Raw genomic sequence first — 26506 nt, 5'->3', positions numbered from 1 at the left:
ACCCGAGCGCATGATGCATTTATTCAATGATCCTGCGTGAACATCATGTCGTTCGTTGAGAATTTTCCATGCTAATTACTTATTTAGTTTCTCATTCAACATCATATCTTCGCCTGTTTTTTCTTTAGCTTAAGCTTGCAAAAATGCCAGAAAATCACGCCCTTATTTACGGTATGCAATACATTCGAGCTATAGTCTTAAAGGTTCAGTGCTGAGAACAACTAGGAGCAAGCGGGATCACGGGATGGTCTATCACTAATGCGCTTCTCAATGGCTACCCAACCGAGGACACTTTTGCCTCCGTCACGGCTCTCACAAACCGACCGCTGAACACTGGAGATGCCCTGTGGCCTAAGCCTGAGAGGCCGCAGCTCCAGGTCGCCAGTGGCGTTAATATCATGACCCCGAAAGGCGTGGAAGGTCTCGAGGCCGATCTCAAGGCAAAAGTCAAGAACATCAGTCGCATCAGCCACGTTTATTTCTTTGGTAGAGACCCATCTCTCAGTTCCCGTAGGTCATCATGTGCTGACGGTGTTAAAAGCATACATCATGGACCCCGACCCTGCGAAGGAGTGCGACATCAACAAGGAGCTCATCAGACGAGCTGTCAGCGCTGTCGAGGCACTCTCCCCCTACCTGAAATTTGTTGTCTTGCCGACCGGCACCAAAGCTTACGGAGTTCACTTGCTGGATCATTTTCCCTTCCCCAAGGACGTCCCCCTACACGAGACTCTGCCGCGGATCCCAGAGCCCTTCGCGTCCCAAATGTTCTACTATGACCAAACCGACATGCTGTCGCAGATGGCCAAAGGGAAAGACTGGACTTGGTGCGAAATCATACCTGACAATATCATTGGCTTCGTGCCCAATAACAACATCTACTGCCTTGCACAGACAGTTGGTACGTATCTCAATTTGTTCGCGGAGCTTCATGGGAAAGGGGCTGAATGCCCGTTCCCCGGAAGCGAGAAGTCTTGGAACAATTTGAGCAGCGAGTGCAACCAAGACATCGTTGCCAAAGTGTGCATCTACGCTTCGCTTCATCCGGAACTTACCTCTGAGCAACGATACAATGTTGCGGACAGTTCGCAGCCCTCATCATGGAGCAAGAAATGGCCAGTCATCTGCGAGTACTTTGGCCTCAGGGGAACGCCGCCTCCAGCGGACGGACAGGCCCCCCAACCAACGCAGTATCTGTCAGACCACATTGACGAATGGAGAGCGCTGGAGCAGAGACACGGTCTTGTTAGCGGCCGCGTTGCTAATGACCGAAGCTTCGGTGGCTTCGCAAGCTTCATCATGACCATGCTCGACTTCGATCGGCAGCTTGACCTTTCCAAATGTCATGAGATGTGGGGTTCCAGCACGGAGGAGATTGACACAATGCAGTCTTGGTATACCACACTGGACAGGTTCAAGAAGGCTAGGATCATCCACTAGTTGTAGGAAGCTCCTGGATGGATCGTTGGAGGCAATGGGAATGGCGTACATGGCAGGATGGCCCGGGGGGGGGGGGGGGGGGNGGGGGGGGGGGGGGGGGGGGGGGGGGGGGGGGGGGGGGGGGGGGGGGGGGGGGGGGGCCTTGTAGATAAGGTACTAGTGTCTGTGGTCTCTCTCAGCCAAACACACCCGACCCATTAGCTCTGTCCCCAAACCTCGCAAACCCTGATGGGAGTGATTGATTTCCCTACCCGTGGGCCATGGCGGCGCATACCTTGGCTACCCCGCGCGAGCCCCGCAGCCTCCATTTGGGAGCCGCAGGAGACCGAGGTCAAGGTACCCCCAAACATGACCAGGAGAGGGAGATCGCACCCCATTCTTGGCTGAAAGTACCCCAATGGATCATTAGCGTATTCCCGGCTGGTGTCTGCGAAACGGTTTGTGTGGTTCCCCATAGTGCCCCCTGTGTTTGTGCCGGGGGCGTTGGTCCAGCTCTCGTGCCGCGGTTCGACACGGCGAGGGAACAAGACTCCCGCTACCGGTTATACTCTCACAGCAGCAGTTGCTCAAAAAGAGCTTACTCTAGAAGATCTAGGGACCTGTTGGTTTTGGTCACTGAAACCTCAATTGCATTGGACGCTTGAGTCGAGAACACCATCTTGTCGCCCCTGAAGATGGACAACGCAGCCCTGCATGGACCAGCCTTCAATCATCTCCCGCCATGGGTGAAAGCAAAACTCTCTCCTCTGGCCATTGGAAAGATTGAGGCCGTTTATGAGTGGGTTGAGAATGAGTGCATCCCAAGAGAAGAAATTTTCAAGGCACAGCTTGAGGGTCGCCGGTGGACGACGCCGCGGTTGATACATGAGTTACGGGCGAAAGCCAAGGATCGCGGCCTGTTCAACCTGTTTCTGCCCAACCACTTCAAAGAAAGTCCCGGATTGACAAACTTGGAATACTCGTGTTGCGCAGAGATCATGGGTCGCTGTTACTGGGCAGCGCAGGTACGCGTGGCTCGACCTAGTTATGCTCATTCAGGACTACACTGACACTTTTCTACCAGACCATGAATTGCCACGCTCCCGAGACGGGCAACATCGAGCTTCTGGCTAAGTACTGCAAGGATGAGCAGAAGAACAAGTGGCTTCAACCTCTTCTGGATGGCACGGCCTCTTCCGCCTATTCCATGACCGAACCAGATGTTGCCAGCTCAGATGCGACACAGATTGGAATCCGCATCAAGCGTGACGGAGACTCCTACGTCATCAACGGCAGAAAGCTCTACGGTAATTGCCTTTGGAACAAAGAGCTATCTTTCTACATCCTCATGGGCTGCACCGACCCGGAGAACCCTATCAAGTGGTCCCGCCACTCGATGATCATCGTGCCATGCAACACGCCCGGCATCACGCAAGTTCGGAACCTTACGATCATGGGATATGATCACGCTCCGGAGGGACACGGCGAATACTTATACGAAAATGTACGCGTGCCGGCAGAAAATGTCATCCTTGGCGAGGGCCGCGCCTTTGAGATTGCCCAAGGCCGTCTCGGACCAGGTCGTATTCATCACTGCATGCGTCTGATTGGACAGTGCGAGCGTGCCTATGAACTTGCGCTGATGCGATGCAATGATGCTCGCAAGAAGCCTCGCGGTAAGCTCATTGGGGAGTTCGATTCTAACATTGAGCGCGTTGCGCAAATGCGTCTTGAGCTAGACGCTGCCCGCTTGGTTGTCCTGAACGCTGCCGACACCATGGATCTTCTCGGCAACAAGGCGGGCAAGCGAGCTATCGCTCAGAGCAAGATCCTTGTGCCTATCGTGGCCACTAAGATCATCGATGAGTGCATGCAAATGTTTGGCGGCCAGGGCCTCACGCAGCACACCCCTCTTCCCGAGATGTGGACATATGCTCGTTTCGTGAGGGTTGCTGATGGACCAGACGCAGCTCATAGACACCAAGTGGGGAGAGAAGAGATGAAGAAGGCAGGGGAGGTCGCAAAAAGACACCAGTCTTACACGGAAAAGTACAAGGAGTTCGCAGACATGTACGGAGAGAAGTTTATCACTTACAACTAGCGGTCGCTCCGGTCATTTTTCATCATCAGTCTGTCATGTTATCAATATATACAAAACGAGAGTTAATTCCACACTGTGTACTCAGAGAGCCCGCGTGAAAAGCCATCGGTAAATCATCTGAAGGCGATTCCTTGCCTCTTAGCGACCTTTCCCTTCTCCATATCTTCCACCATGCTCGCCAGATCTTCCAACCCGTCCCGTATCTCCACTACGGGCATGATACCATGCTTGGCCGTGAACTCGACAGCCTTTTGCATGCGCTGAGGAACACTTGTGCTATCCGCCTTAATCTTGTATCTCCCCAGCAAAAGATCCATTCCGTCAATCTTGATAGGCTCTTTCGACACACCGATGATCATCAATGTGCCTCCTAAGGCCAGACAGCTGGTAGCAGAAGCAAATGCGGGCGGTGCATTGGTGTACACAGCAACGGCTTGGACGCCACCACCCGTCAGTTCCTTGATGTCCTGGGCCCATTCCGAGTTTGACATGGAGTTGAATACAACATCAGCGCCTTGCTTTCTAGTCTCCTCGAGATTCGCGTCGGCGACGTCGATGCCCACAACCTTCAGTCCCATGGCTTTGGCGTATTGTGTCGCAAGTTGGCCAAGACCACCACAGCCAACTACACCGAACCAGTCTCCCGGTGAAAGCTCGCAGCTGTCGACGGAGTGGAACGCGGTGATGCCAGCACAGAACACAGCTGAGGCAGCATCCATATCCCACTTGCTTTCGTCGAGAACGATGGCGTTGTGGTAGTCCACGAGCGCATACTCTGCGAAAAAGCCATCGACAACAAAGCCCTGGAGAAGCTGTTCGCCCGTCTCGCAGTGGAGGTTGTGAACCTGGCATCCGGAGCACGTGAAGCAACAACCTCGGATGTACAGAAACCCTACAGCGTCTCCAAGACTGAAACCCCTTTCTTCGGCTGAAGGATGCATCGACACGATGTGACCGACACCCTCATGACCAAGCGTTACCGTCTTCTCCGCTTGTTGGATGGCCAGCACGTCGGAATGGCACAATGATGCTGATCTGATTTTGACAAGGAACTCATTCTTGCCTGGTTCTGGAACGGGAATCTCGTTTACAACAACTTTTCGCAATTCCTGTAGGGCATGTCAGCGAATATTCTACATTTACTATCCAAAGCCATATGCTTACGGGATTCCATTGTCCTGCTTTCATGGTCTTAGGAGGCTGTGGATGAATGGAACCCATTTTGGTAGAAGCTGGTTCCGATTATTGAATAGGAGCTTACTAGTCTCAACGGATGGTCCCCGTGAGCCAGATACGACAGCCTGGACGATGTGCTTTAACCTGCACAACTCACCATGTCCGTTATCGCAAGACACACCTCCAAGTAATGCTTAGCCGTGCCAGTGCAATCTTCCGCTTCATCAGAGCTTAACCTGGAAGATGTTAACACTGAAAGCTTGCGCCGGAACACCTCTTCCTGGACAATCCATCGGTCGCAGACTTAGAGTGCTGACGGTGAGCCACATCTCATCCTTCCGCGTGGTGCTAATAATAGAACTTTGCTACACCCTCTATACTGTTGGTCTCCAGATTCACCCCCCTCCACCACGTTGGTATGCCCCACCTTGAGCGGGAGCCCATGCGGGGGGTATTGGGTATCGCTTGATCGTCGCGGGAGCTTCATCACGTCCGAGCCCCGAGTCAGATTGACAAGGCTCTCTTGGCTTCATGACTCAACAGGAAATCGATAGCCAGCTCATGGTGCCTGCAGTCGTCTCACTGTGCGGTTGGACGGCCGTTGGCTGTCATGGACCTAGGTAGGTGACGTCTGCCGCGGACTACCGTGGAACCATCAGTACCTGAGAAGCCGACCTCGCGCGGCGCCAAGTTCGTCTTGCAGCCGGATGTCTTTCGTATCACATCAGAAGGTGCAGACCCCTCACTACAGACGCAACGAGAGGTTTCGTAAAGGAGCTGGAACGAATGAGCACATAGGAGAATGCATCTGCTCCCCATTTACGCCAGTCGGTAACTCTTGCCCGCATCGTAGGGAAACAGGAAGACATACGACCACTGTGATCCTTGAAAATATCGCTGACGCCCGACCCTGGATCTCATGCTTCTAGTCGGTCAACAAATCAACTGGCTTACAGTAGAAAGCGGTTGACTCACTCTTCAACATGGCTCTTTTCACGACTTCATCAAACGAAGCCACGGACGGCCAGAAAACTGCATTCTCTTGGAACAAAGACAATCTTCCAAAGCAACATTTCATTAACAATGAAGTAAGAGGCGCTTGCCCCTGAGGCCGATGCATCTGACTAAGACATTGGCAGTACGTGGATTCGAAGAATAGCAGGAAGCTTGAGCTTTTCAACCCAAAGGACGAGTCTCTGGTTGCCAACAACGTCGCTCTCGGCGGGCAAGAAGATGTCGATGCTGCGGTAGCGGCAGCAGAGGCTGCCTTTCCGAAGTGGAAGAAGACACCACCCAACGAACGCCGCGATATGCTGTTCAAACTCGCGGAATTGCTTGAGAAGAACGGACCGGCCTTGGCAGAGATGAATAGGCTCACGCTCGGGGCACCCTTTGAGTCTTTCGGCACCTTTGAACTCCAACTGTCGGTAGAATGCCTCAAGTACTTTGGCGGCTGGACCGATAAGTTTGCCGGAGAGACGTATCCGCAAGAAGACGGGTTCCTCAAGATCGTGCGCAACGAACCACTTGGGGTAACTTGCGGCATCATTCCCTGGAACGGGCCCATCGGAAACATCGGTATGAAGGCTGGTCCGGCACTAGCGACTGGCAACTGCTTCATCCTGAAGCCATCGGAAAAGACGCCTTTTGCGGCCCTGGCACTCGGCAGTCTCATAAAAGAGGCTGGTTTTCCACCAGGTGTGTTCCAGGTCGTTGCAGGAGACGGCAGTACCGGGGCTCTTCTCGCTAGCCACATGAAAGTGCGCAAAGTCAGCTTCACAGGATCGACGACGACGGGGCGCACGATCATGAAGTTGGCAGCCAGCAGCAATCTGAAGCGCGTCACACTGGAGCTAGGCGGCAAGTCTCCGGCGGTGGTTTTCGAAGACTGCAACATGGAGAATGCCATCACCTGGTGTGCGAACGCCATTACCATGAACACTGGGCAGGTATGTTTTGCGGCCAGCCGTGTGTACGTCGAGTCATCGATATACGATGAGTTCTTGGCAGGCTACAAGAAGGCGATGGAGGACAAGATCAAGGTTGTCGGTGACCCCGAGAAGGCGGAAACTGTGATTGGGCCCCTTGTTGACAAAGCGCAATTCGAGAGAGTGAGAGGCTTCATCGAGAGAGGCCAACAGGGGCAGGGTACGCTTTTGGTTGGAGGGGGACGGGTTGGCGAGAAGGGGTACTTTGTGCAGCCGACCGTGTTTGAGGCCGGCAAAGAGGATGCTGAGATCAACAAGCAGGAAATCTTTGGGCCGGTGGCTGTGATCCACAAGTTCGAGACAGAAGAGGAAGTGCTCGCCAAAGCCAACGACACGGAGTACGGGCTTATGGCTGGCGTTTTCACGCAGGACATCAACAAGGCGCTGAGAGTGGCGTCCGAGTTCGAGAGTGGCATGGTCGGCATCAATTGTGTCAGCCTTTGCTTCTTGACGGCACCTTTCGGCGGAAGCAAGCAGAGCGGTCAGGGACGCGAGAACGCCATCAACGCGTTGCGAGCCTTCACAGAGCCGAAGACGGTCATGGTGAACTTGACGTACTGATTGATGGAAGGGTGCGTTGCAGCAACGGAAGGAGAAGCGTGTGATGGATGATACATAGGTGCCTTAGTTATGGTGGAATGAAGAAATGAAGAAACGAATGAAAAGATTGGTGAAGTTGGTCGCTAAGGTTTCAGTGGAGATTTCCACCTCAAACGTACACTGTACGTACCTACCTAATCTTAGGTGCCTTCATTATGAGAAGCCCAGGTAGCAGAGGCGAAATTGTACCGTGTGTATTTACTCTAGAATTGGCCATGATACTTATACACACTGTATGTCGAGGCCCGACTCGACCCCGCCAGGTGCACCGACCTACCGACCGAAACTAAGGTACCTACCTACCTACCTACCTTACCTGAAGAAACCCATGCACCCGCCATCAGTTACGTGTTCCCGTCTCCAAAATGCCTCCCTAGGTAGGTATCCGTAGGTAGGGTCAGATCTTGGACATCCTCCCTGCAGCCAGTCGTGCACCTCCGTCAACCGGAATGTCGACGCCGTTTCTGTTAAGCATCCATCAGCTTCTTCTGCCCGTCGTCATCCATCGCCAGAAGGGGCACGAATACTCACACGTACTTGCCCGCAGGCGAGCAGAGAAAGACCGCCACGCCTGCTATGTCATCGGGCTCACCCAGTCTGCCCAGAGGATTGTCCTTGCTGAGCTCTTCCACGCCGCCCAGATTGCTAATGAGGCCCTGCGCCAGCTTCGATGGGAAGAAGCCAGGCGCGATGATGTTGGACGTGATGTTTCTCGGCCCGAGCTCAACCGCCAGGTTGCGACCGAGATGCTGCGGCAATTACACATCAGCAAGGTTCACCATCGTCAGATACCCAACTCACATTCGCAGCCGCCTTGGAAGTGGAATACATGATAGTGCCGTGCTCCCCTACATGCGGCACATTGTTACCCGCTGTCGAACTGACAATCAGCACCCGAGCCGGGTCTTCCTTCGACGCCGCCAATTCGAGCAGCGGAAGCGACCTGTCGCCATGTCAGCAAGCCGGTCCGGCTTCGTCGACCGATTCTTCGCTCTCACTTTTGCACCAGCTCGAACACGCCTCGCACATTGAGGTCCAGGATTTTGACTGAGCTGCTTGGCGGAGCATCTTCAAACTTGGATCCCCAGGCTGCTCCGGCGTTGCACACCAGAATATTCAGGCCTTTGCGACCAACGACATCCTTGACTTCACCAATCAAACGAACGATGTCCTGCGAGTCAGCCACGTTGGCGGCTATGCCTGTCGCCTTCCCTTCAATTCCCGCAATTCTGTTCAGTTTCTCAACTGCCTGGTCAATGCCTTGATCGCCGCCGCGTTTTCGAGCCGTGATCACGACCTGAGAGCATCCCGCGAGTAGGAATGCTGTGGCCATGTGGAGGCCAAGGCCGCGAGATCCGCCAGTGACGAGCGCCGTCTTCCCTTCGAGGGAGAAGGCGTATCTAAGGTTCTTGAGTTCGGACATGTTTAATTGGGAACAAAGTCTCTGCAGATTGAAGGGCTCGAGAAGAGAGCGAACGAGCATGAGTCTCTGGATAGAGACATGGGTGATCGCCCAGGCACTCTCACGTCCAGACCCTCGCAATATGAGGTCTGTCAGCATGGGACCTCCAAACATGTGGTGCTCCTCGGCTTGCCAGAGCCTTTTCCGTGGTTAGCATCGGCCGCGTCGGGTTTATTCCAAGGGAGCTCCCCAAGTACCCAGGAGGATGTAGGGGTAGCTACCCCAGACTTCCCCAACTCCTACCCCGCAATCCCGCTACCGACGCCATCCCGAGGGAGCACACGGCCAAGATGACGGTTTGCCATGCCAACGCCGTCTCTCTAGTATCATGATAATTCCCAATTCCTTTCTCATCGGGTGAAACAAACACAGACCGTCAACCAGCTCCCTCAATTGAAGACGCACAAGCCCGCCCTCCCGGCAACTTTGTTATCGCCATTCAGTTCTTTACAAGGTCGGGTTTTCGATTCCTCAGAGCAAGCACCGATTCAACATGGTCATCACGTCACCTTACCCATCTTTGGAATTGCCCAAGACAAACCTGTTGTCGTATTTGTTCCCTCGGGATGGGGTGTTATCGGACGAGCCCCTGTGGATCGACTGCAAAGATGAGGGTATCAGCCTCTCCCCCAGACAAATGGAACAGTGGGTGAAACGCCTCTCCTTCGGTTTAGAACGACTAGGCCTCCGGCACGGAGATGTTGTCATGATTTGCACTCCAAACCAGATATATGTGCCTGTAGCATACCTTGGGATCGTAGGAGTGGGATGCGTCTTCAGTGGCGCCAACCCGGCTTACACGGTATCTGGTGGGTCTCCCCTTTACGCGGAAAGGGGTATGAGCTGACATCTGAAAGAACTCGTTCACCAGATGACCAACACTACCGCCAAGCTCATCCTAGCACATCCCAATCACCTCCAACAGGTGCTTGAGGCAGCAGCCAAAGCCGGAGTCCCAAAAGGTCGGATCTTTCAATTTTCTGACGCCGAGAACGAGACTAGGCGTGGCATTCCCGACTGGAGGCGCATGATTGGGACGCCAACGGAGGCGGACTCGTATCAATGGCCGGAGCTGAGCCCTGAAGAGTCTACCAAGACTGTGGCCACGATCAATTACAGCTCCGGGACAACCGGTCTTCCCAAAGGAGTATGCGTGTCGCACCACAATCTCATCGCCAACGTCGAACAAACAATATTCATGCGATACGCAGAGAAACCTTACGCCTTCGACGCACGCCCTCGGGAGAGATGGGTTGGCTTTCTTCCACTATACCATGCCTATGGTCAGCTCTACGTCATACTTATGGCCGCCAAACTCCATGTCCCCGTCTACATCATGAAGGAGTTTAGATATGAAGACTTCCTGTTCGCAATCGGCAAGTATAGAATCACCAGTCTGCAGGTAGCGCCACCAATACTGGTTATGCTCTCGAAGCGGCCTGAGACGGCTCGCTACGACCTCTCGAGCGTGAATGAGGTGCTTTGCGGAGCAGCCCCATTGTCCCGAGAGCTTCAGAATGAGTGCCAACGGAGGTTCAAAATTCAGATAAATCAGGGCTGGGGCATGACGGAGGTGACGTGCGGCGCTATCCATGTGCCTGGCGGCATAAGAGATGATACAGGCAGCGTCGGCAGGCTCGATCCCAATTGCGAATGCAAGTTGGTTGATGAAGAAGGCAGAGAGGTAGACTTTGGTCTGCCGGGCGAGCTGTGTGTTCGTGGACCGAATGTGTGCCTGGGCTACTGGCGAAATGAGGCTGCCACGAAAGAGGCGCTTGACAGCGAGGGTTGGCTGAAGACGGGTGACATCGCCATATGTAATGAAGATGGTTATTTTTGGATTGTAGACCGCAAAAAGGTAAGTGTTACCATGGCTTGGAGGATCTCATCCGGTGTTCAGTCTAACATGAAAGTAGGAGCTCATCAAAGTCAATGCTCTGCAGGTCGCTCCTGCAGAATTGGAGGCTGTTCTTCTCGAAAATGAGCACATAGCAGATGCGGCCGTCGTTGGAATTGTCATGTACGTCTGAATAAGGTCTCCTGAATCTTTGAAACATCATTAACGCAGATCAGCGATGGCAACGAATGGCCGAAAGCTTACGTGGCGATACAAGAGGCGTCCAGGGGTAAAGTCAAGCCCGAAGACATACAGGAGTGGGTCAAGCCCCGGGTTTCCAAGCATAAATGGTTAGCGGGCGGCGTTGCATTTGTGGACGAAGTGCCCAAACTTGCAAGCGGCAAGATTCAGAGGAAGACTATGCGTGAATGGTCCAAGAGGGATGCTGCGGCACTGGCAGATACGAAGAGCGCCAAAGCAAGGTTGTAGAATACCGATTTGTCCACAGAGTTGTGTTCCTAAGCTTCCAGGGACACAGCAAGATCTTTGTGTAACCCCACGCATAGCGACGTGTTTTGTCTAGAGCCTCGCCAATAATCGTCAAAGACGCTACCATCAAACTTCAGACGGTGCGTTGGGTGTTGATTACGTGCAGACACTAGCTCTTGCTTGAGGAAAGGCCTGTAGAGACCAGCCGTCAAACCCAATCAGAGACCCTAACGAGCAGCTTACTCGCCCGGGGAAGCAACTCGTCGCCTCGATCGTCAACGTTGAGGTTAGGTAACTCAACGGTCAGATGCGACATTCGACCCCTCACCGAAGGCGAGATTCGGATTTAGCAGCATGACGGACGCCGTACCCCGTCTGAACTCATCGCCTATCTGACATGGGATGTGCATTGGAACCAACGGGTAGCATCCAATGTTGACTACTACGTCAAGTGTCCATCGCCTCTCCATATTGGCCCGAGCTCCTCCGGTTGAGGTTTCCCGGCTGCGTCCCGTTGCTTTTGCTGCCCAGCCCATGACCTGCCGCCCCCGCTCTGCCGGTTCCGCACCTCTTCATCCGCATCCTCGACGACAGTCTCACGAAAGTCAATCACTAAAGCAACGGGGACCAGGCCCGGGGTTTCTATCTCCAGCAAGCTGGCTTCATCGTCGCCTGCCACGCTACGGGATAAACATTGCATCCCGGGAAGCCGCCGTGCATTCTACTACAACCACCCCCTCCTTAACTGCCGAGGAACATCTCACCCATGCCATCAAGTGTTGCCGCCTTGTCAAAGTCTCCTAATCATACCGGTGGCGTTCACGGTGGGATCTTGATGCGGTAGGCTTGCAGTTGCTACTGTAGGTTCGGAATGCCAATCGGCCACAGTCAAGCCTTGGGGCCTTCGTCTGGTCTCTGGGAATCTTGGCCCAAGCGGTGCCATCACCTCAAACATGACTTGTTTTCACTCCAAGTCTCGTTCCCACTGAGTCATGGTGTCTTGTCTGCCTGACAAGAGCCGTGCTCTCTCACGAGATCCCCTGACTCGAGATGGTTGAGATCGCTACCAATGCCGATGGCAGCGAATCCAACCTGCTACTCACACTCCAGTCACACGCCCAAGTGAGCCCGCACACATGCGGCAGGCCATGCAATCGGCCGTCCTCCAAGCCGCCCAGCAGCCCCCGCCCAGGACAAGTGGTCCACTCCGTCTGTTTGAAAACCGTTTGTGGGTCATGTTCCGTAGTTTCTCTCGGTTCTTTCGTGGCGTCGAGGATCTGAGAGGCCGATAATGGCACTCTTCCAGATGCCATTGGCTTTATTGCGTTCTCTACCGGAAAATGTTGTGCAATCATCGGTCATGACGTTGGGATATGCGATGCCGAACCTCCCAGATGACCTATATCAGCAGCCATCCAGCTAACCCTTTAGTCTCGCCGTTCTTTGACAGACCATGCTCCGATCCATCTGACTTCTTTCCTTGACTTCTGTCAGTTTTCGTTCGCCTCGGCATCTTCCGTTTTGTCGACTCCCGGCACGCTCACTCGCCGAAAGGTGGTTCAACCATGGGAGACTTCTTGCTCACTCAGACCGCGCAACCCGGAGATCGGGATGCGACTAGAAGGCTATCGGCACCCATTCATAGCGAACGCCATGTTCGGGTAATTTGCGTGGGCGCCGGCGCCTCCGGCTTGTTGATGGCGTACAAGCTGCAGAAACACTTCCACAACTACTCCTTAGTATGCTACGAAAAGAACCAAGCAGTCAGTGGTACATGGTTTGAAAACAGATATCCAGGGTTTGCCAAATCTTATCATCGCCTTTTGACGTACCAACTAACTCTGGACGTTCCCCAGCTGTGCCTGCGATGTACCTTCGCACAATTACACCTGGAGTTTCGAGCCTAAGCTGGACTGGTCAGCCGTATACCCGCCGGCGCCAGAGATTCGAGAGTATTTCGAGAGCTTTGCAAGGAAGTACTCGCTGCACCAGTATATCAAGCTGCAGCACCAAGTATTAGGGGCATTTTGGAACCCCAGGGAGGGGGGTTATGATGTCCACGTGAAGGATACGCAGACGGGCACCACTATCGTCGACCATTGCGACGTCCTCGTCAATGCTGGCGGCATCCTGAACAACTGGAAGTGGCCTGCCATCCCTGGACTTGAAAAGTACAAAGGCACCCTCCTACACACAGCCAATTGGGATGACTCCGTCTCCCTGGAAGGCAAGCATGTCGGCCTCATCGGCAATGGATCCTCGGGTATTCAGGTACTGCCCGCAATACGCGACAAGTGTCACAAGGTGACGACCTTCATTCGCGAACCGACGTGGGTGTCTCCTGTCCAAGGACTCGAGCAGCACCAGTTCAGCCCCGAGGAGCTGAAAGATTTCCGCGAGAAGCCTGGAGCGTTGATGGAATATCGCAAGAACATTGAATCTGGCCTCAACGGGCAGTTCGGGATCTTTCTGAAGAACAACAAGATCAATCAGGAGACGCACGCATACATGCTTCAGCAAATGAAGGAAAAGCTCAACAACCCCTACCTCGAGGACAAACTCATCCCCGAGTGGAGCGTTGGCTGCCGCCGTCTCACCCCTGGTGTGAACTACCTGGAGTCTCTCACAAAGCCCAATGTCGAAGTGGTATACGGCGAGATCACCGAGGTAACTGAGCGCGGGTGCGTCAGTGACAACGGCCAAGAGTACCCTGTTGACATCCTCATCTGCGCCACCGGTTTCGATACATCCTTCAAGCCGCGCTTCCCCGTTGTCGCTCCATCGGGTGAGAACCTCCAAGATAAATGGGCCGTCAATCCGGAATCATATTTTGGGATGGCCGCGTCTGGCTTCCCAAATTACTTCCATATGCTTGGCCCCAACTGTCCCATAGGCAACGGCCCCGTCCTGTCCGCAATAGAGGCACAGGCCGACTGGATGCTTAAGATTGTGGATCGGTACCAGACGAACAACATTGTCGAGTTCGTTGCGAAGGAGGAGGCTGTGCGGGACTTTGTCGAGTACAAGGAGTGGTTCATGACCAAGACGGTATGGGCAGACCCGTGCCGTTCGTGGTACAAGCCGCGGGCCGATGGGCCTGTTGTGGCGTTGTGGCCCGGCTCGACACTTCATTACATTGAAGCTATCAAGGAAGTTCGATTTGACGACCTCGATGTAAAGTACGCCGGCAATCGCTTTTCGTGGTTGGGCAATGGGTACTCCCAGACGGAGCTTGATGACACCTCGGACTGGGCCTACTACATCAGGGACAAGGATGATGATCCACCCCTGACCACCGCCGGAAAGCGAAAGATTCTGACTAGGAGCGGAACGGTCAAGGGTAGAAGTCTTGTTTCTTTCAGTGGCAAGCCGGAGAATGCTGAGCCTGGGCCGGCTAAAGAGATGGCCCGCCTATGATGGATGCTGTGTTGGAGAGAGCTACTGTTTCTGAGCATTTCAGCGATGATACAATACTAGCTGTAAACGAGTAACTTACATAGCCTTCTATTTATACATCAGACATTGCATCAATCTGCTTCCTTCCTTCCTTCACCTTAATCGTGACGTTCACTGGGTGATGAATCGAAGGCGGTGACTTCCCAGGTATGTCTTGACAGTCAATGAGGGGCTCGTCTGATGCTTACTGCACGTCGTGAATCAGAAAAGAGCAACGGTCTCGTCACCGCTCTTATAAAGCCACGCACAAACGACCTTGAGTGCGGATGCGGAAGCTTTAGACACCACTTTCACAATTCCCGAGCTCCAGAAGCCATCATGGTCAGCACAATCTTGCCACTGCTCTTGATATGGAGTTTGTTGGGCGCTGGGGTATTTGCAGAGAAAACCAGCACACCAAACACAGGGTACGTCAGCGGAGGAGCCGTTGCTGGTATAGTTGTCGGTGGCGTATGCGTTGTTGCACTCATGGGGTTGGCTGTCTACCTTGCACTTAAGAACTCTTGGTAGTTGGAAGAGAAGGGGAATGGCTCATTCGAGGTATTGAGCCAATCTCACAGACAAACACCCAAACATGATCGCCGTGACACATACAGTGGATGGGTCGGCAGTCAAACTGCCATGAAACGTCGCGTCATCGAGCTGCCACGGGGGTTCACAGGTTTGGGGAACCAGAACATAGGCGACCAAGAAATACATACACCGTATGGAGTCGAGACAGAGTCGCAGAAGAGGCCATCTGGTCGGAGAGGTGAAGTGGTAATGGGTATTCATCAAGATCATTATAATTGAGCTGGATTCTAGGCCGTCTCGGCTTCCGCCTGTTCTGCGTTCTGCTTCTTCGCCTTGTCAAAATCCGGCATTACTTTGGGTTCGTGCCCCAGAGCGACTACATCAACGTCAGTCAATAACCTAGCATTCCTCAGCTGGGAGAGGGATAACACTAACGCCTATCGAAGAGGAAGTATGAAGTGACGAGAAGGATGGGCATGGCGACCATGGTAGCGGTCCACTTCCTCGCCGCCGAGCCGTACGCCTTACGGTATTCTTTGCTGCCTGGGGCCGGTGTTTTTGGGGCCTCCGTCGCCGCGGAAGGGGGCAGAGTGGTCTGACGAGCTTCAGGCCGCGCATGGGCAATTGTGGGCGTAACCTTATGCGCGACCGGCGTGGGAAATGCTGCCGGGGCAGCCTTAGACATGGTTGACGCGGACGGAACGGTGGGGTTTGCGATAGGTGCCGCCGTTGTAGGGGCTGAGGGTGTCGTCGCAGGTGTCTTAACCAATGTTGCTGGAGCGGCCACAGACGTGGCGATCTTGGGCTTTGTTGTAACGGCGGCAGGCTTCAAGGTAATGACCTTCGCAGCGGTGGCTGTTTTCGCGGCGATCGCCTTCTTGGGCGCAATCGCGGATGTTGCAGTCGTATTTTTCGCCGCCGTCCTCGTAGTCAGGTTGGCAGCGGATGCAGTCGTCTTCTTCACAGCCTTCGTGGCTTTTGCAGCTGTGCTCGTGGACGTGGCGGTCTTGAGCGCCGCAGCAGCGCTTGTCTTGGAGGCTGCGGCGACTGTGGTGATGGGCTTCTTCGTGGCGGCAGCCGCAGTGCTGACACTTTTCTTCGTTGTCGTCGTCGGCTTCTTGGCTGCCGCTGCAGCTGTGGTGGTCTTCGGGACAGCGACAGTCGTGGTCGTGGAAGTCGTGGCCGTCTTTGCGCGAGTCGTATAGCATCGTTCCGCCAGGAGCCCCGCGGAACGCGGGGTCACCGGCGACTGAGCGGCAAAAACACGCCAGGCGGTGCTCGTGAGCGGTCTCGAGAGAGTCATTAAAGCCATGGTCAGAATATCGTTACAATAGCTAAAAGATCTCGAGGTTGCCGGCAATGTTTCGTTTCAAATCGCGGTTGGTGTAGCTCGACAATTTTTTCCCCTTCGCATTCGGTTGAAGAGTCATCTCGCTCTACGGAGAAGAGTGGACAGGGATGTGGTGCCGTCAATTGGATTGCGCCGTCAACAGATCGGCATTATGGGCGCAGAATGCGACTCTAGCTCGGGCAAGAGCGCGTTCGCGTCGTGATAGTTTATGCATTGGAGATTATCGTCAAGCTAAAAATGCCGCTGGACACCTAGATCCGTGGACGCAGCTGGCGCCAGGTGGTGCCATGCCTCTGTTATCGGAGACACTGGACAGCCCGAGTTGCTTACCTAGGTGGATCAGGTTTTTCCGTCACGAGCTTTGAAGGCCTTTACGCTTGAGGAAGTCAATATCAACGACGTGCTATGCCGGTTGGGGGTTTCCTCCAAAGCTCAGTTAACCATATGCTGGACGAGCATGTACACGAGCACGTATAGCTGTGGGCATTTTGCAACAAGGAAACAGCCCAGGCAGTCGCGCATGCTGCCGGCGTTGGAGTCTGGTTCTCGGTCTCAGCATCTCCAGCAGGCCCTCCACGATGCATGGCTGGGAATGTCACAAGTCCCATACATGGGAGCCGGCCACTGGATCGTTATTTGATGATAGCTGGCAAGGTCACGTTTGTGAGGCTTTTCCCGCTCACCCTCATCAGGGTCAGTCCAGCGCGGAATGCTTGTCGACCAGTTGACGGTACCTGCTGGCAAGTTGTGGCAGAAAACTTGGCACTGGGTAGATTCTCCGCTTCACACCTTAGGTATACTGACTTGCAAAGGTGCAGAGCCCCGATAACCTGGATGGTGAGGGATCTTGTTATGGAGATTGAGAGACACTCACGACTTGCTCGGCACACGAGCTGACGGTGACCGATGAGGTCTGGCATTACTCAGCATCTCTCTACTACATCTCGATCAAATACCAGCACCAGCAGTGCTTGCCTGAGCAGAATTCAAGTGGCTTTCTATACCTCTTGTGGGCCTTATAGGCTGTCTAAGCGACGCCGCGAGTGGCCATCGCTCATCGACGTTTCGATTGGCCCTCGACTAGGCATACTGCTTGGGCTTTGGCGATTTCGAAATTTGAAAGTAGGACGGCAAAACCAATTTATACCGCGATCGCTCAACTAAGGCACAGAAGTTTCTACCTACGGAAATGCCGCATCATCGGGCGGGGGTGAACACCTGCTTTCAGCATCTCGACGAGGGCGCCATTGCGCGTTCAGAATCGAGCACCAGGGCTTCTGGCGTCTCATTCGGGATTTGGCCCTAAATGCAAGTGCGTACAGGTCCAGTTTTGCCAAAGAGTTGCAACGAAACGACAGCGGGAGGCCGGGGTCATGAATGAAACGAGATCGCGTCGATCTGGTCATCTCTCAAGGTGTCGCACGGCAATTGTCGAGACACTTTTGCAGTATCGAACGGCCTGGACGCATGCTGTCGAGCTGAGGATGGTGCCACCAGGATGCGATGGCAGTTCGCTTGAGAGTCTGCGTAATTGCAAACGGCCCAATTGGGTGCTGCATGTCCCCCTGTATACCGCTTCGTTTTCCTTTCCTTTACCGACAACAATGCAGTGCTAACCTTCGAGCAATGGCGCGGTGGAGGAGGAAAATAATTGGGGATCAAGGGAAACCCCGCTCGGGTAAGTGAGACACCCTCCGTCTAAGTTGTTCATCATGGCCTGATCATCTGCAGATTGATGTAGCAGTGAAATGCAAGTATCCATGCCCACAGTCAATCCATGAAACTACGGCTCCCGACGGCGGCATACAGTATGCGGTTGGACTGGGCGTTGCCGTCAATTCAATCAGATTACGCCGGGCTTTCTGCAAAACCAGGAAAGAGAGAGCGGGTGAGTGTTTGACCTTTTTATTGTTTGTTTCTCTGCTTGTTGCCGAGAATTTTATGAGATCTCTAATGCATCCTTTGTATCTCTAGAGCCAGATGTGGTATCATCCTACCCCTCGCCGGTGTCTCTACTGTTCCTTTTCCCACATGCATGTATACAGACAGTCTTTGGCTTGACTTCTGCGTGGCTACCCCCTCACCAACAGCTTAGATTCCTACTTGGTGTTGTTAAAGCGCTCGATGCCGTTCTTGATGCGCTTGTCAATGCCCTTGGCCATCTTCTCGAGAGGTAGCCTGTCATCGATGCGCTTGACGATGCGGGAGACAGGAGGTTCAACACGCTTGATCCCCCTCTCAGCAGCCGGGGTGAAGTACGAGATGTTTCGCTCCCAGCGAGGAGCCCACTTTGTCGTCTGCATGGCCAGACGCTGCTCAGCGCCGGGCAGCATGAGGTAGATGGGGAGAAAGGCACCGACAGTGGCGACACCGTAGCAGAGAGTCTCGGTGGACTTTGCGGCAGGGATACGCGGGGCCATTGTGAAATCTGCAGGAAATGAAATCGGATTAACAACAAGCCAGAAGGACAGGTGGCATTGGTACAGTGTATGGCGGACAGTGGGTGACAAAAGTCGACGATATAGAGTCGAGGGATGCATCGAGGAAAGCCATGCTGGTCGTACCTTTCAATGTGTCACGGTAAAAAGGATAACAATATTAGGCGCCGGAGTACTACGCCTGGTGGAAAGTGGTTGGGGTGTTGTGAGCGTTGCAGTTGGCTCAGCGTTGGTTGATGCGTTTCTTGAAGTTGATGGATGCAGCGATTGAATGAGTCTGAAAGATGGATGAGGTGATTAGATGGATGAAGGCATGTCGCACGACGGGTGTCTAAAAGCGTAGCTTGCGAGGCAGATGGCGTCTTCTTAAAGAAATCTCGGATTCAGGGGCAGCGCCTCGACATCTACCCGTCTTGAGCGTGCGGGGTAAGCCAGATCATCACGCGGACAGCCAGCCATACGTCGCAGGCCAACGAGGAGGCGAGGGAAAGAGGGGCAAGGAGAGGAGAGTATGGTGAGTCCAAACGAGGGAAAGCAAGCAGAGCGAGAGGAGACGCACGCACACCCAGTCGAAAAGCAAACCAGGGGCGATGCCTTTGTCTGCGCTTGTGTAGGGGCAGGTCAGTCGCTTGGTGCAACGCTACAGACATGAGTGTGGGCAGATCAGTGACGCAAGCATGGCCTGGTCAGTAGCGATTCAGATACCGTTGACCGGCGCGTACCTCCTGGTGGTGGTTCAGCGAACATGCCACCTCTGGAGCACCAGAATGTTGTCCAAACTGGCCATTGCCGTGGCTTCTCGTGCGAGCTCGAGTCGACCCGTCTCCCTAGGTAGATAAGGTAAGTACGCTACCTTAGGTAGACGGGTCGACTGCTAGAATGGAAACAAACACAACCGAGGGGACCCTGATGTGTCTCCCCAAAGTGCAAAGCGCCCGCAGGAAAGACAACACGAGGCCACCCCACACGAACCACCCAGGCCAGGAAGGTCCGAGGCGACGTGCTGAAATCAGTCTTCTTCCGTTTGCATGAATGATATGCCTGGACTCTGAAGGTGTCGGTGTGCTGAGGTGAGCCGGCTGCAGCCAATGGAAACAAAGACGGGCAGGGAGAAGGCACAGCAGGGCAAACACACGACCACTGTGGGGCGATTGGCAACAGGGGACCCGCCTGAAACCCACTTCCCCAGACGCTGTGATTCCGGGGAAAACAGCGCTAAACCTCGAAGGCGCACAGGATCCCCAGCGCGCCCCCCAGTGGTCCCGATACCCGCGCCCGCACCACAGCTGGGTGCAGCGGCACAGCGGGAGACACTGGGCACCGCACTCCCACCCCTCCTCAGGGTCCACCCGCATGGTCGCTGATGCTGACGACGTGGACTCACAATCAATCGGAAAGCAAGACGCAGTCCCAGCTTGTGCACTTTGATGCTGAGTACGTGCCTCCAATTCCCGAGGGCACATTCGCGCAGTGAGGGAGGGTCTTCGGCGGTGACTTTTGATGGCGACCGCAAAGATAAGTTCATTAAATGATTCCTACCCTACCTGACCTGCCACATTTGTTTTCTGATTCCCCGACCAAGGTACACATAAGGTATGGGTTGGACGCAGTATGGAGTGGTACTTTAACCAATGAGAATTTGATAGTGGGCCCGGGTATGTGCCGGTACCTCCGGGAAGGTAGATAGCTCACGTTGGATCGTCGCCCAGCCCGCGCCGAACGGGGTCAGGTGGCAGAACCCCCCCCCCTTCAACCGCCCGATGGCGTACCAGGCACCAGGTCTGGTTCCTCTCACGATGTTGAGTCAACACCAAGTGCCAGATACCTTGCTCTCTTACATGTGAAGTGGAGTCGCAGACTGTTAGAGCCTCAACTAAGATAGTAGTTCCAGCATCACTTTCACCATGCGTGAGTCGAAAGAAGTTTTGCGAAGCAACCGTGAACTCCGGCCATTCGGACATTTCGAACACCGCTGCTATCCCTCCCAATTGCACAATCTATCGAGTGCCCTCAGTCCACCCTCCGTTTTCCCTCCGACAGCCAATCTCAGGCCCAGCCTCAGAGCCGTCCGGTGCTATCCAACCCATTTCGAATCAGGAGAAAAGAAATGGCTCGAAGTATATGCACGTACTCTTCCGATCGGGTATCCAACAGCACTGCGCATCCAATCCTCGCCAGTCAATACTCGCCGTCTATATCATCAACGGCACACATATTAAGCTTCCAATCTGCAGCTTGTCGCAGTTGAGCTTGTGATTGGCCTTGACCAGATCCTCCACGCTCATCTTGTGTTTCTCTGCAATAGCCCAGCACGTATCACCTTTGTGGATCTTGTACGGGACCGCCTGTCCACCACACTGAGGCAACTGCTCCGAGGGCGTCCGGTAAAGCCACCAGGTAAGCAACATGAGGAATAGCCCGATGATAAGGAAGAAGTTGAGCAACGGCTGCCAGCCCTGTCGCCAATTCTTTCTTTCCTCCTCCCACATGTGGTGTCTGAGGGCAGCGTCGATGGGCTCGTGGCGCGAGGGTCGTCCATCGTTCGAAACCTGCGTCAACTGGCCGTATTCGTTGCCTGGGGCACCCTCCCAGTAGCTGCCGTCTGCATCACGGTATGTATATATCTGCGTGTCGGCATCGTAGCCCACTCGCTGCATGCCGTTGGGCAGCCGTTCTTCGTCCGTGTCGTAGCGGGAGAAACGAGACATGATCGGAAACTTCGGAGGCGGTGGGTTCGAAGGTAGGTAGAGGCAGAGGAAACGGATTGTACGATGGGCTTTCTCGAATTCGACCAACTTCAAATCATTCTTACAGCGGGCGTTATTTCGCCGTGGCTCATCCAGGGGGGCTGAGTTACTGGGGCTGAGCGTCAGTCACACCACGCCGACGTCATTTAGGTAGGTGTCTGCTTATGTCATACCGAGGATAGTCCGATAAGCCGGTGCGTTCTCCCCACCGCCTCACCGAAAGGTTCTTCCGAGCACTTCCGAGCAGAGCAGCCAGAGTAGTTTCTACACAGTACGTGTCAAGCAGTTAATTGCCCCCTTCGCGAAGCATCTGGCCATTATTTTGTTCAAAGTCGCACATCAAATTTTCAACTCCAGTAGCTAGAATTGTGGTGGGACTTTCCCGCAGGCGCCACAGTGGTCTATGCAGCCATGCCGCCCAGCCCTTCTCCAGCTACTTTTCCCCGACATCACCACTTTCGCCCAGCTACGTGCCTCGTCCGCAATTCATGGCTTTCTCGAACGAGCCATCCATTTCCCTACGCCTCTTTGAGACAGGTCTTCAGAAGGTCCCTCTCGACAATCATGTCTTTCCACGAGACCAACTCGTCTACGTTCCAGTTCACCCACACGAATCGCCCGTTCAGAAACGCAGCCTTCTCTGAGGCTGCCCATACCACGAAGTCCGCTGCAAGCTTCACATCAGTTTGGGATCTGTTCAGCTTGGACTTGGTTAGCATGGCCGACTGCACCGCCCCGGGATGGAGTGAGATGACGCGCGCCTCTGACGCTGGTATTTCGATGGCGATGACTTCCGCCATCCGCAGAATCGCCGCTTTGCTCGATGAGTAGCCACTCAGGCCAGGCATGCTTGTATCGTGCGCCGCTCTGGTATTGATATTGATTATAACACCCGGAGTGCTGGCCATGTGTTCTCTGCGGTGTCGGAGGTAGGCCTGTGTGACAATAGCTGTACCGAAAACGTTGGTCTCAAACGCCTGCCACCAGTCTTTCAAATCCGCGTCGACAAATTTATCTGGCTCCGGGAGGTATCCGGCATTGTTAACCAGTATGTCTGGAGATCGTTCCATTTGAGAAAAGGCGGCCGCAACGTCGTCCTGGTTTGAGACACTCCCTACATGGTATGATACCCTCAGCTTGACAAACTCTGCGACAAGGTTCTCAGCGGTGTCCCTTAGCGTAGACTCATTTCGACCCATGAGAATGAGCGCGGCCACGTTGGCTTCGGCGAATGAACAGGCCATGGTTGTTCCGATTCCTGAGCCACCTCCGGTCAACAGGACCGTCTTGCCCGAAAACTCCTCCCGGACTAGAGTTGGTGACACTCCTGGATAGGTCTCGTAATGTTCTGACTTGATGAAGGACGCCATGGTGAGTTCGGAGTGTTCTTTGGGTAGGTGTCTGATTGTTCCACGTCAAGGACCCCCGTGAGGTGTCAATGTTGGTATCCCTTTGTTTCCTCCAGAGCAGCTTCTGGTTCATATGTCTGGCTGGCAAAGCTGATGATGCGGCTGCTACAGCTCGACGGTCAATGCGGCCCTGTTCCACAGGTAAGCAAAGGTCTGCATGGTAGGAGGTCTGAGCATGTTAGAGTTCAGGACTTCCGTGAGACAGCTGCCACATATGTTCTGACTAATGGGCCTGACGGCAACGGTTGTCGAGGCCTCGGTAGTAACATCGATCATCACATGAACATTTCAACCGCTCTTCAACCGCATAGGTTGAATTGTCTGGAATCTGCGCGGTAAGGGACATGAGAGTAGACTGTTGTTCAATTTTATACTCCACATGGAGTACCCATGCTAGGTTTGAGCCAGCTCTTGTGGGCTCAGGCCATTTATCCTTGCAATATTTCATTCACCTTTCTTTATTTCCAGGATCTCAATGTTCGTGAAGTCGGAAGGGTCAAGAACGGGTTCGCTCTGACCACACGAATACACCCCGAACATGACTCCGCAGAATGCTCCACCCACAGGAGGATATATGGTCAAATCTTCAGATTGGAATGATACGCTTGCCGTGATCTCGCCGATGTTGAGACTCATCTCGTATCTGGTCGGCTGCGCGGCGATGGCCAGCTGCACATGGTGATCCAAGTCCAGTCCCGGGCATGCCGAGGTCTTGGATCGAAGAACAGGGTAACCAACCTGTAGACATTAGCAACAGCCACAAGTGTCGATGCTCCCCGCCTCTGTACCTTGAGTTCGCTGACCTTGCCTGTAGGCTCTCTTGTCACAATTGTCGGAACAGCCAGGCTTCCGTCATCTTCCCGCACCGCCGCAATTCCGATGGTAGCATATGAATACTGGCTCCACCAGACGGTGATGCCAGACTCATATCCTGCTCTGCTGGGTTTGAAAAGCATCTCCGCCCTGAACGACTCGTTATATGACGTCTGCTTCCTGAGCAACATCGCAGGAGACTCTGGGCTGTTGAGGTCGAAACAGTTTCCAAATAACCTGAGATACCCCGGACGCTCAGTGAGGCTGTAGCAAGGCTTTATAGGTGTGTCTAAATGTGTCAACTGCGGCACTCCAGTGCGATTGATACACACCACCTACTCTTATGGTACCAACCAAGCTCGAGGCTAGACTTTGATAGGTCCGCCCTCCATCTCACCCCGACTGCATTTGCCACTGGTGCTTTCTGGACGAGCTCCCTGCCGACAGTTCGGAGAGTGATATTGCGACCCTCATTGAATATGGGCCAGTCATCTACCCAATCGACCCGAACGAGGAATGTCTCGCGGCCCATCTGGGGCTCGATATACTTGCCCTCGGACTTCACGGGCCGAACACCTAGCATCACAGCCCACCATCTGCCATCACCATCCTCAAATATGTCACAGTGGCCGGTTCTCTGTACCTCTTCTTCGGGACCGTTGTACCACAAGGCCTTTCCTTGCCCCTCCCATGGACCATATGGGCCGGTGTCACTCCTGAAAACCCATTCCTGGTGGCCCGCTTCGGTGCCGCCCTCGGCAGTGAACAGATAGTAGTACCTCCCCTTGCGAACGATGTGGGAACCTTCAGCTATTCCGTGCGGAGACTCACGGATAACTTGAGGAGGCGTGAGTGTCCTCCCCGTAGTGATGTCAATCTCCGAGATGTGGATTGCGAAGTCTTTCAATTTCAGTCCTGGAGTTCGCTTGCTCATACGCACTGTGGTAGAGAGATAAACCTTGTCGTCGTCATCCCAGAACAGCTGGGCTCCTGGTCAGAGACAACAGGCCAATGTCGGGGACTGGGACTTACATCCTGATCGAATCCAGGGTTGTCAAAGTAAACTGGGTCTGACCAGGCGTTGTCATCCCAGATATTGTCCGTCCAAACATAGAAGCCCCTTGGGAAGATGCGTTCCTACGAATGAATGGATCAGATGAGCGGCCGCAAGTGATAACAGAGAATCTCACGTCGCTTGTCGGTCGATATCTCTGAAAAAGACCATTGGCCAAGTACCAGCGCTTTTCCTGGGGCCGATAGCGTAGGGTGCTTGCCCAGCTACCTGCACCAGGCTCAACTGTTCGCATCTCAATCTGACTTCGGCGTGTGAGTGCGTGACCAATATGTTTCCAATTGATCAGATCTGTGGACGAGTAGATGGCGCATCCAGGGAAGTACTCGAAAGTTGAGGTGGACAGGAAGAACGTCGTCGGAGTGGAGTTTGTGGCAGGAACGACGCACACAGTCGGGTCTGGATTGAAGCCCGGAATCACGGGATTGGAGAAGACAGCTCCATCTCTAACGGATGCCATGGTGATGCACCTCTCAGTGGGAGTCGGACTATTCCAGTGGATGTTCAATATGGCACTAGACTGACCTCAGGTCGCTTTCAGAAGCTTCCTGCGAACAGAGAAAATCAGGCTTATGGTGCTTTTAAATTGGGAGTTGGTCTCCAGATGCTTGCTGAGCGTGAGCTGGTGCTAGTCGATCGGGATCATTTTCTCCAGCAATCACAGGCCGTTCCTAGCTAGCTAGGCGATCTTTACTGTTTCCTAGTTGTTAAGCAGCTAAACTAAAAACTAGTTATAGTAAACTATATTATCTTTATAAGCTTTATAAGTATTATATACTTATATTATTAATACTATCTCTATTACTACTTTACTTTCTATTATAATAAATTATTTAGAAGTAAGTTATTATTCTTATTATCTTTTTATTTAATTAATTTAGTTAATACTTTTAATATATTTTATATTATTTATAATTAGAGTAGTATATTAAGCTTATAAGCTTAATAGCAGCTATACTATTATTATTAATACTCTATGTATATTTATTATAAAGTATATTTATTAATAAATATTAAGCCTATACTTATACTTAAGCTAAAGCTTAAATTACCTCTATTTTAGTATTATAAAGGGCTTATATATAAAAAAGCTATTCTTTAAGGCCTCTAGCTATTTATAGTGATTTTTACCTACTTAGAGTAGTAAACCTCTTAACTTTACACCTCCTTATAATATATATAGCTTTAAGTTTATAGTAAGGTATTTAGTATGAGGATTACTAAATAAGGTTACTAGTAAGTGCTTAGTAAAACCTTAACTAAATAATACCTTAACCTTACTAGTAAAATCTCTACTTCTTAAGAACTTAGAGGAAGTAAGTTATAGTTAATATATTAAATTAACCCCTATTATAACTTTTAAATCTTTTTTAATTAAAGTTTTTAGTTTATTATATTATAATTTTATAACTTCTACTTTATTTTAAGTAATTAGTACAAGTTAGAATATTTTATAAAAAAGGTAATATTTTACTAAATAGTTAGTAAATAGATTTTAATATAGATAAACTATAAAAATCTATATTTAATATAAAGCTATCCTCTTTAGAGTTTTATTAAAGTACTTATAACTTTATATTAAAATTAAATTAATTAAGAGTAATACTAATTAAATAGGAAGATATAATTAATAAC

At 52.7% G+C, this 26506-nt stretch overlaps 11 protein-coding genes and 1 pseudogene across 12 annotated transcripts; 5 read left to right on the top strand and 7 right to left on the bottom strand.

Moving 5' to 3' along the window:
• Nucleotides 1–143: 143 nt before the first annotated feature.
• Nucleotides 144–1440, top strand: GCG54_00013674 (annotated as a pseudogene). The gene is made up of 2 exons: nucleotides 144–171; nucleotides 226–1440. Coding segments are annotated over exons 1-2 (1243 nt in total).
• Nucleotides 1441–2114: 674 nt separating this feature from the next.
• On the top strand, nucleotides 2115–3520 carry GCG54_00013673 (Acyl-CoA dehydrogenase family member 10; the record flags this gene model as incomplete). Its single annotated transcript, XM_045413524.1, has 2 exons — nucleotides 2115–2444; nucleotides 2504–3520. 2 exons carry the CDS (start codon nucleotides 2115–2117, stop codon nucleotides 3518–3520), a joined length of 1347 nt encoding a protein of 448 aa, XP_045269595.1.
• A 113-nt stretch (nucleotides 3521–3633) lies between these two features.
• GCG54_00013672 (alcohol dehydrogenase) lies at nucleotides 3634–4741 on the bottom strand (the record flags this gene model as incomplete). The annotated part of the gene is made up of 2 exons (XM_045413523.1): nucleotides 3634–4629; nucleotides 4685–4741. The coding sequence occupies 2 exons, from the start codon at nucleotides 4739–4741 to the stop codon at nucleotides 3634–3636; spliced, it is 1053 nt and encodes a 350-aa protein (XP_045269594.1).
• Nucleotides 4742–5679: 938 nt separating this feature from the next.
• Nucleotides 5680–7245, top strand: GCG54_00013671 (Aldehyde dehydrogenase; the record flags this gene model as incomplete). The annotated part of the gene is made up of 2 exons (XM_045413522.1): nucleotides 5680–5784; nucleotides 5836–7245. 2 exons carry the CDS (start codon nucleotides 5680–5682, stop codon nucleotides 7243–7245), a joined length of 1515 nt encoding a protein of 504 aa, XP_045269593.1.
• A 436-nt stretch (nucleotides 7246–7681) lies between these two features.
• On the bottom strand, nucleotides 7682–8707 carry GCG54_00013670 (7-alpha-hydroxysteroid dehydrogenase; the record flags this gene model as incomplete). The annotated part of the gene is made up of 4 exons (XM_045413521.1): nucleotides 7682–7748; nucleotides 7816–8033; nucleotides 8086–8227; nucleotides 8283–8707. 4 exons carry the CDS (start codon nucleotides 8705–8707, stop codon nucleotides 7682–7684), a joined length of 852 nt encoding a protein of 283 aa, XP_045269592.1.
• Nucleotides 8708–9239: 532 nt separating this feature from the next.
• On the top strand, nucleotides 9240–11072 carry GCG54_00013669 (putative 4-coumarate--CoA ligase 1; the record flags this gene model as incomplete). The annotated part of the gene is made up of 4 exons (XM_045413520.1): nucleotides 9240–9582; nucleotides 9604–10604; nucleotides 10663–10766; nucleotides 10820–11072. The coding sequence occupies 4 exons, from the start codon at nucleotides 9240–9242 to the stop codon at nucleotides 11070–11072; spliced, it is 1701 nt and encodes a 566-aa protein (XP_045269591.1).
• Nucleotides 11073–12637: 1565 nt separating this feature from the next.
• GCG54_00013668 (putative sterigmatocystin biosynthesis monooxygenase stcW) lies at nucleotides 12638–14489 on the top strand (the record flags this gene model as incomplete). Its single annotated transcript, XM_045413519.1, has 2 exons — nucleotides 12638–12870; nucleotides 12929–14489. 2 exons carry the CDS (start codon nucleotides 12638–12640, stop codon nucleotides 14487–14489), a joined length of 1794 nt encoding a protein of 597 aa, XP_045269590.1.
• Nucleotides 14490–15328: 839 nt separating this feature from the next.
• On the bottom strand, nucleotides 15329–16344 carry GCG54_00013667 (uncharacterized protein; the record flags this gene model as incomplete). Its single annotated transcript, XM_045413518.1, has 2 exons — nucleotides 15329–15417; nucleotides 15477–16344. 2 exons carry the CDS (start codon nucleotides 16342–16344, stop codon nucleotides 15329–15331), a joined length of 957 nt encoding a protein of 318 aa, XP_045269589.1.
• Nucleotides 16345–18491: 2147 nt separating this feature from the next.
• On the bottom strand, nucleotides 18492–18812 carry GCG54_00013666 (uncharacterized protein; the record flags this gene model as incomplete). The annotated part of the gene is made up of 1 exon (XM_045413517.1): nucleotides 18492–18812. The coding sequence occupies one exon, from the start codon at nucleotides 18810–18812 to the stop codon at nucleotides 18492–18494; it is 321 nt and encodes a 106-aa protein (XP_045269588.1).
• Nucleotides 18813–21022: 2210 nt separating this feature from the next.
• GCG54_00013665 (uncharacterized protein) lies at nucleotides 21023–21538 on the bottom strand (the record flags this gene model as incomplete). Its single annotated transcript, XM_045413516.1, has 1 exon — nucleotides 21023–21538. The coding sequence occupies one exon, from the start codon at nucleotides 21536–21538 to the stop codon at nucleotides 21023–21025; it is 516 nt and encodes a 171-aa protein (XP_045269587.1).
• Nucleotides 21539–22095: 557 nt separating this feature from the next.
• On the bottom strand, nucleotides 22096–22947 carry GCG54_00013664 (2 5-dichloro-2 5-cyclohexadiene-1 4-diol dehydrogenase; the record flags this gene model as incomplete). Its single annotated transcript, XM_045413515.1, has 1 exon — nucleotides 22096–22947. One exon carries the CDS (start codon nucleotides 22945–22947, stop codon nucleotides 22096–22098), a length of 852 nt encoding a protein of 283 aa, XP_045269586.1.
• A 483-nt stretch (nucleotides 22948–23430) lies between these two features.
• On the bottom strand, nucleotides 23431–25331 carry GCG54_00013663 (Xylan 1 3-beta-xylosidase; the record flags this gene model as incomplete). Its single annotated transcript, XM_045413514.1, has 5 exons — nucleotides 23431–23724; nucleotides 23775–24088; nucleotides 24139–24781; nucleotides 24832–24936; nucleotides 24990–25331. The coding sequence occupies 5 exons, from the start codon at nucleotides 25329–25331 to the stop codon at nucleotides 23431–23433; spliced, it is 1698 nt and encodes a 565-aa protein (XP_045269585.1).
• Nucleotides 25332–26506: the final 1175 nt, after the last annotated feature.

Source organism: Colletotrichum gloeosporioides (assembly GCF_011800055.1).
Source record: "Colletotrichum gloeosporioides strain Lc1 chromosome Unknown consensus_11, whole genome shotgun sequence".
NCBI classification, from domain to species: domain Eukaryota; kingdom Fungi; phylum Ascomycota; class Sordariomycetes; order Glomerellales; family Glomerellaceae; genus Colletotrichum; species Colletotrichum gloeosporioides.
Note: the sequence above shows the minus strand (reverse complement) of the source record. Positions and strands in the feature narration are given on the sequence as shown.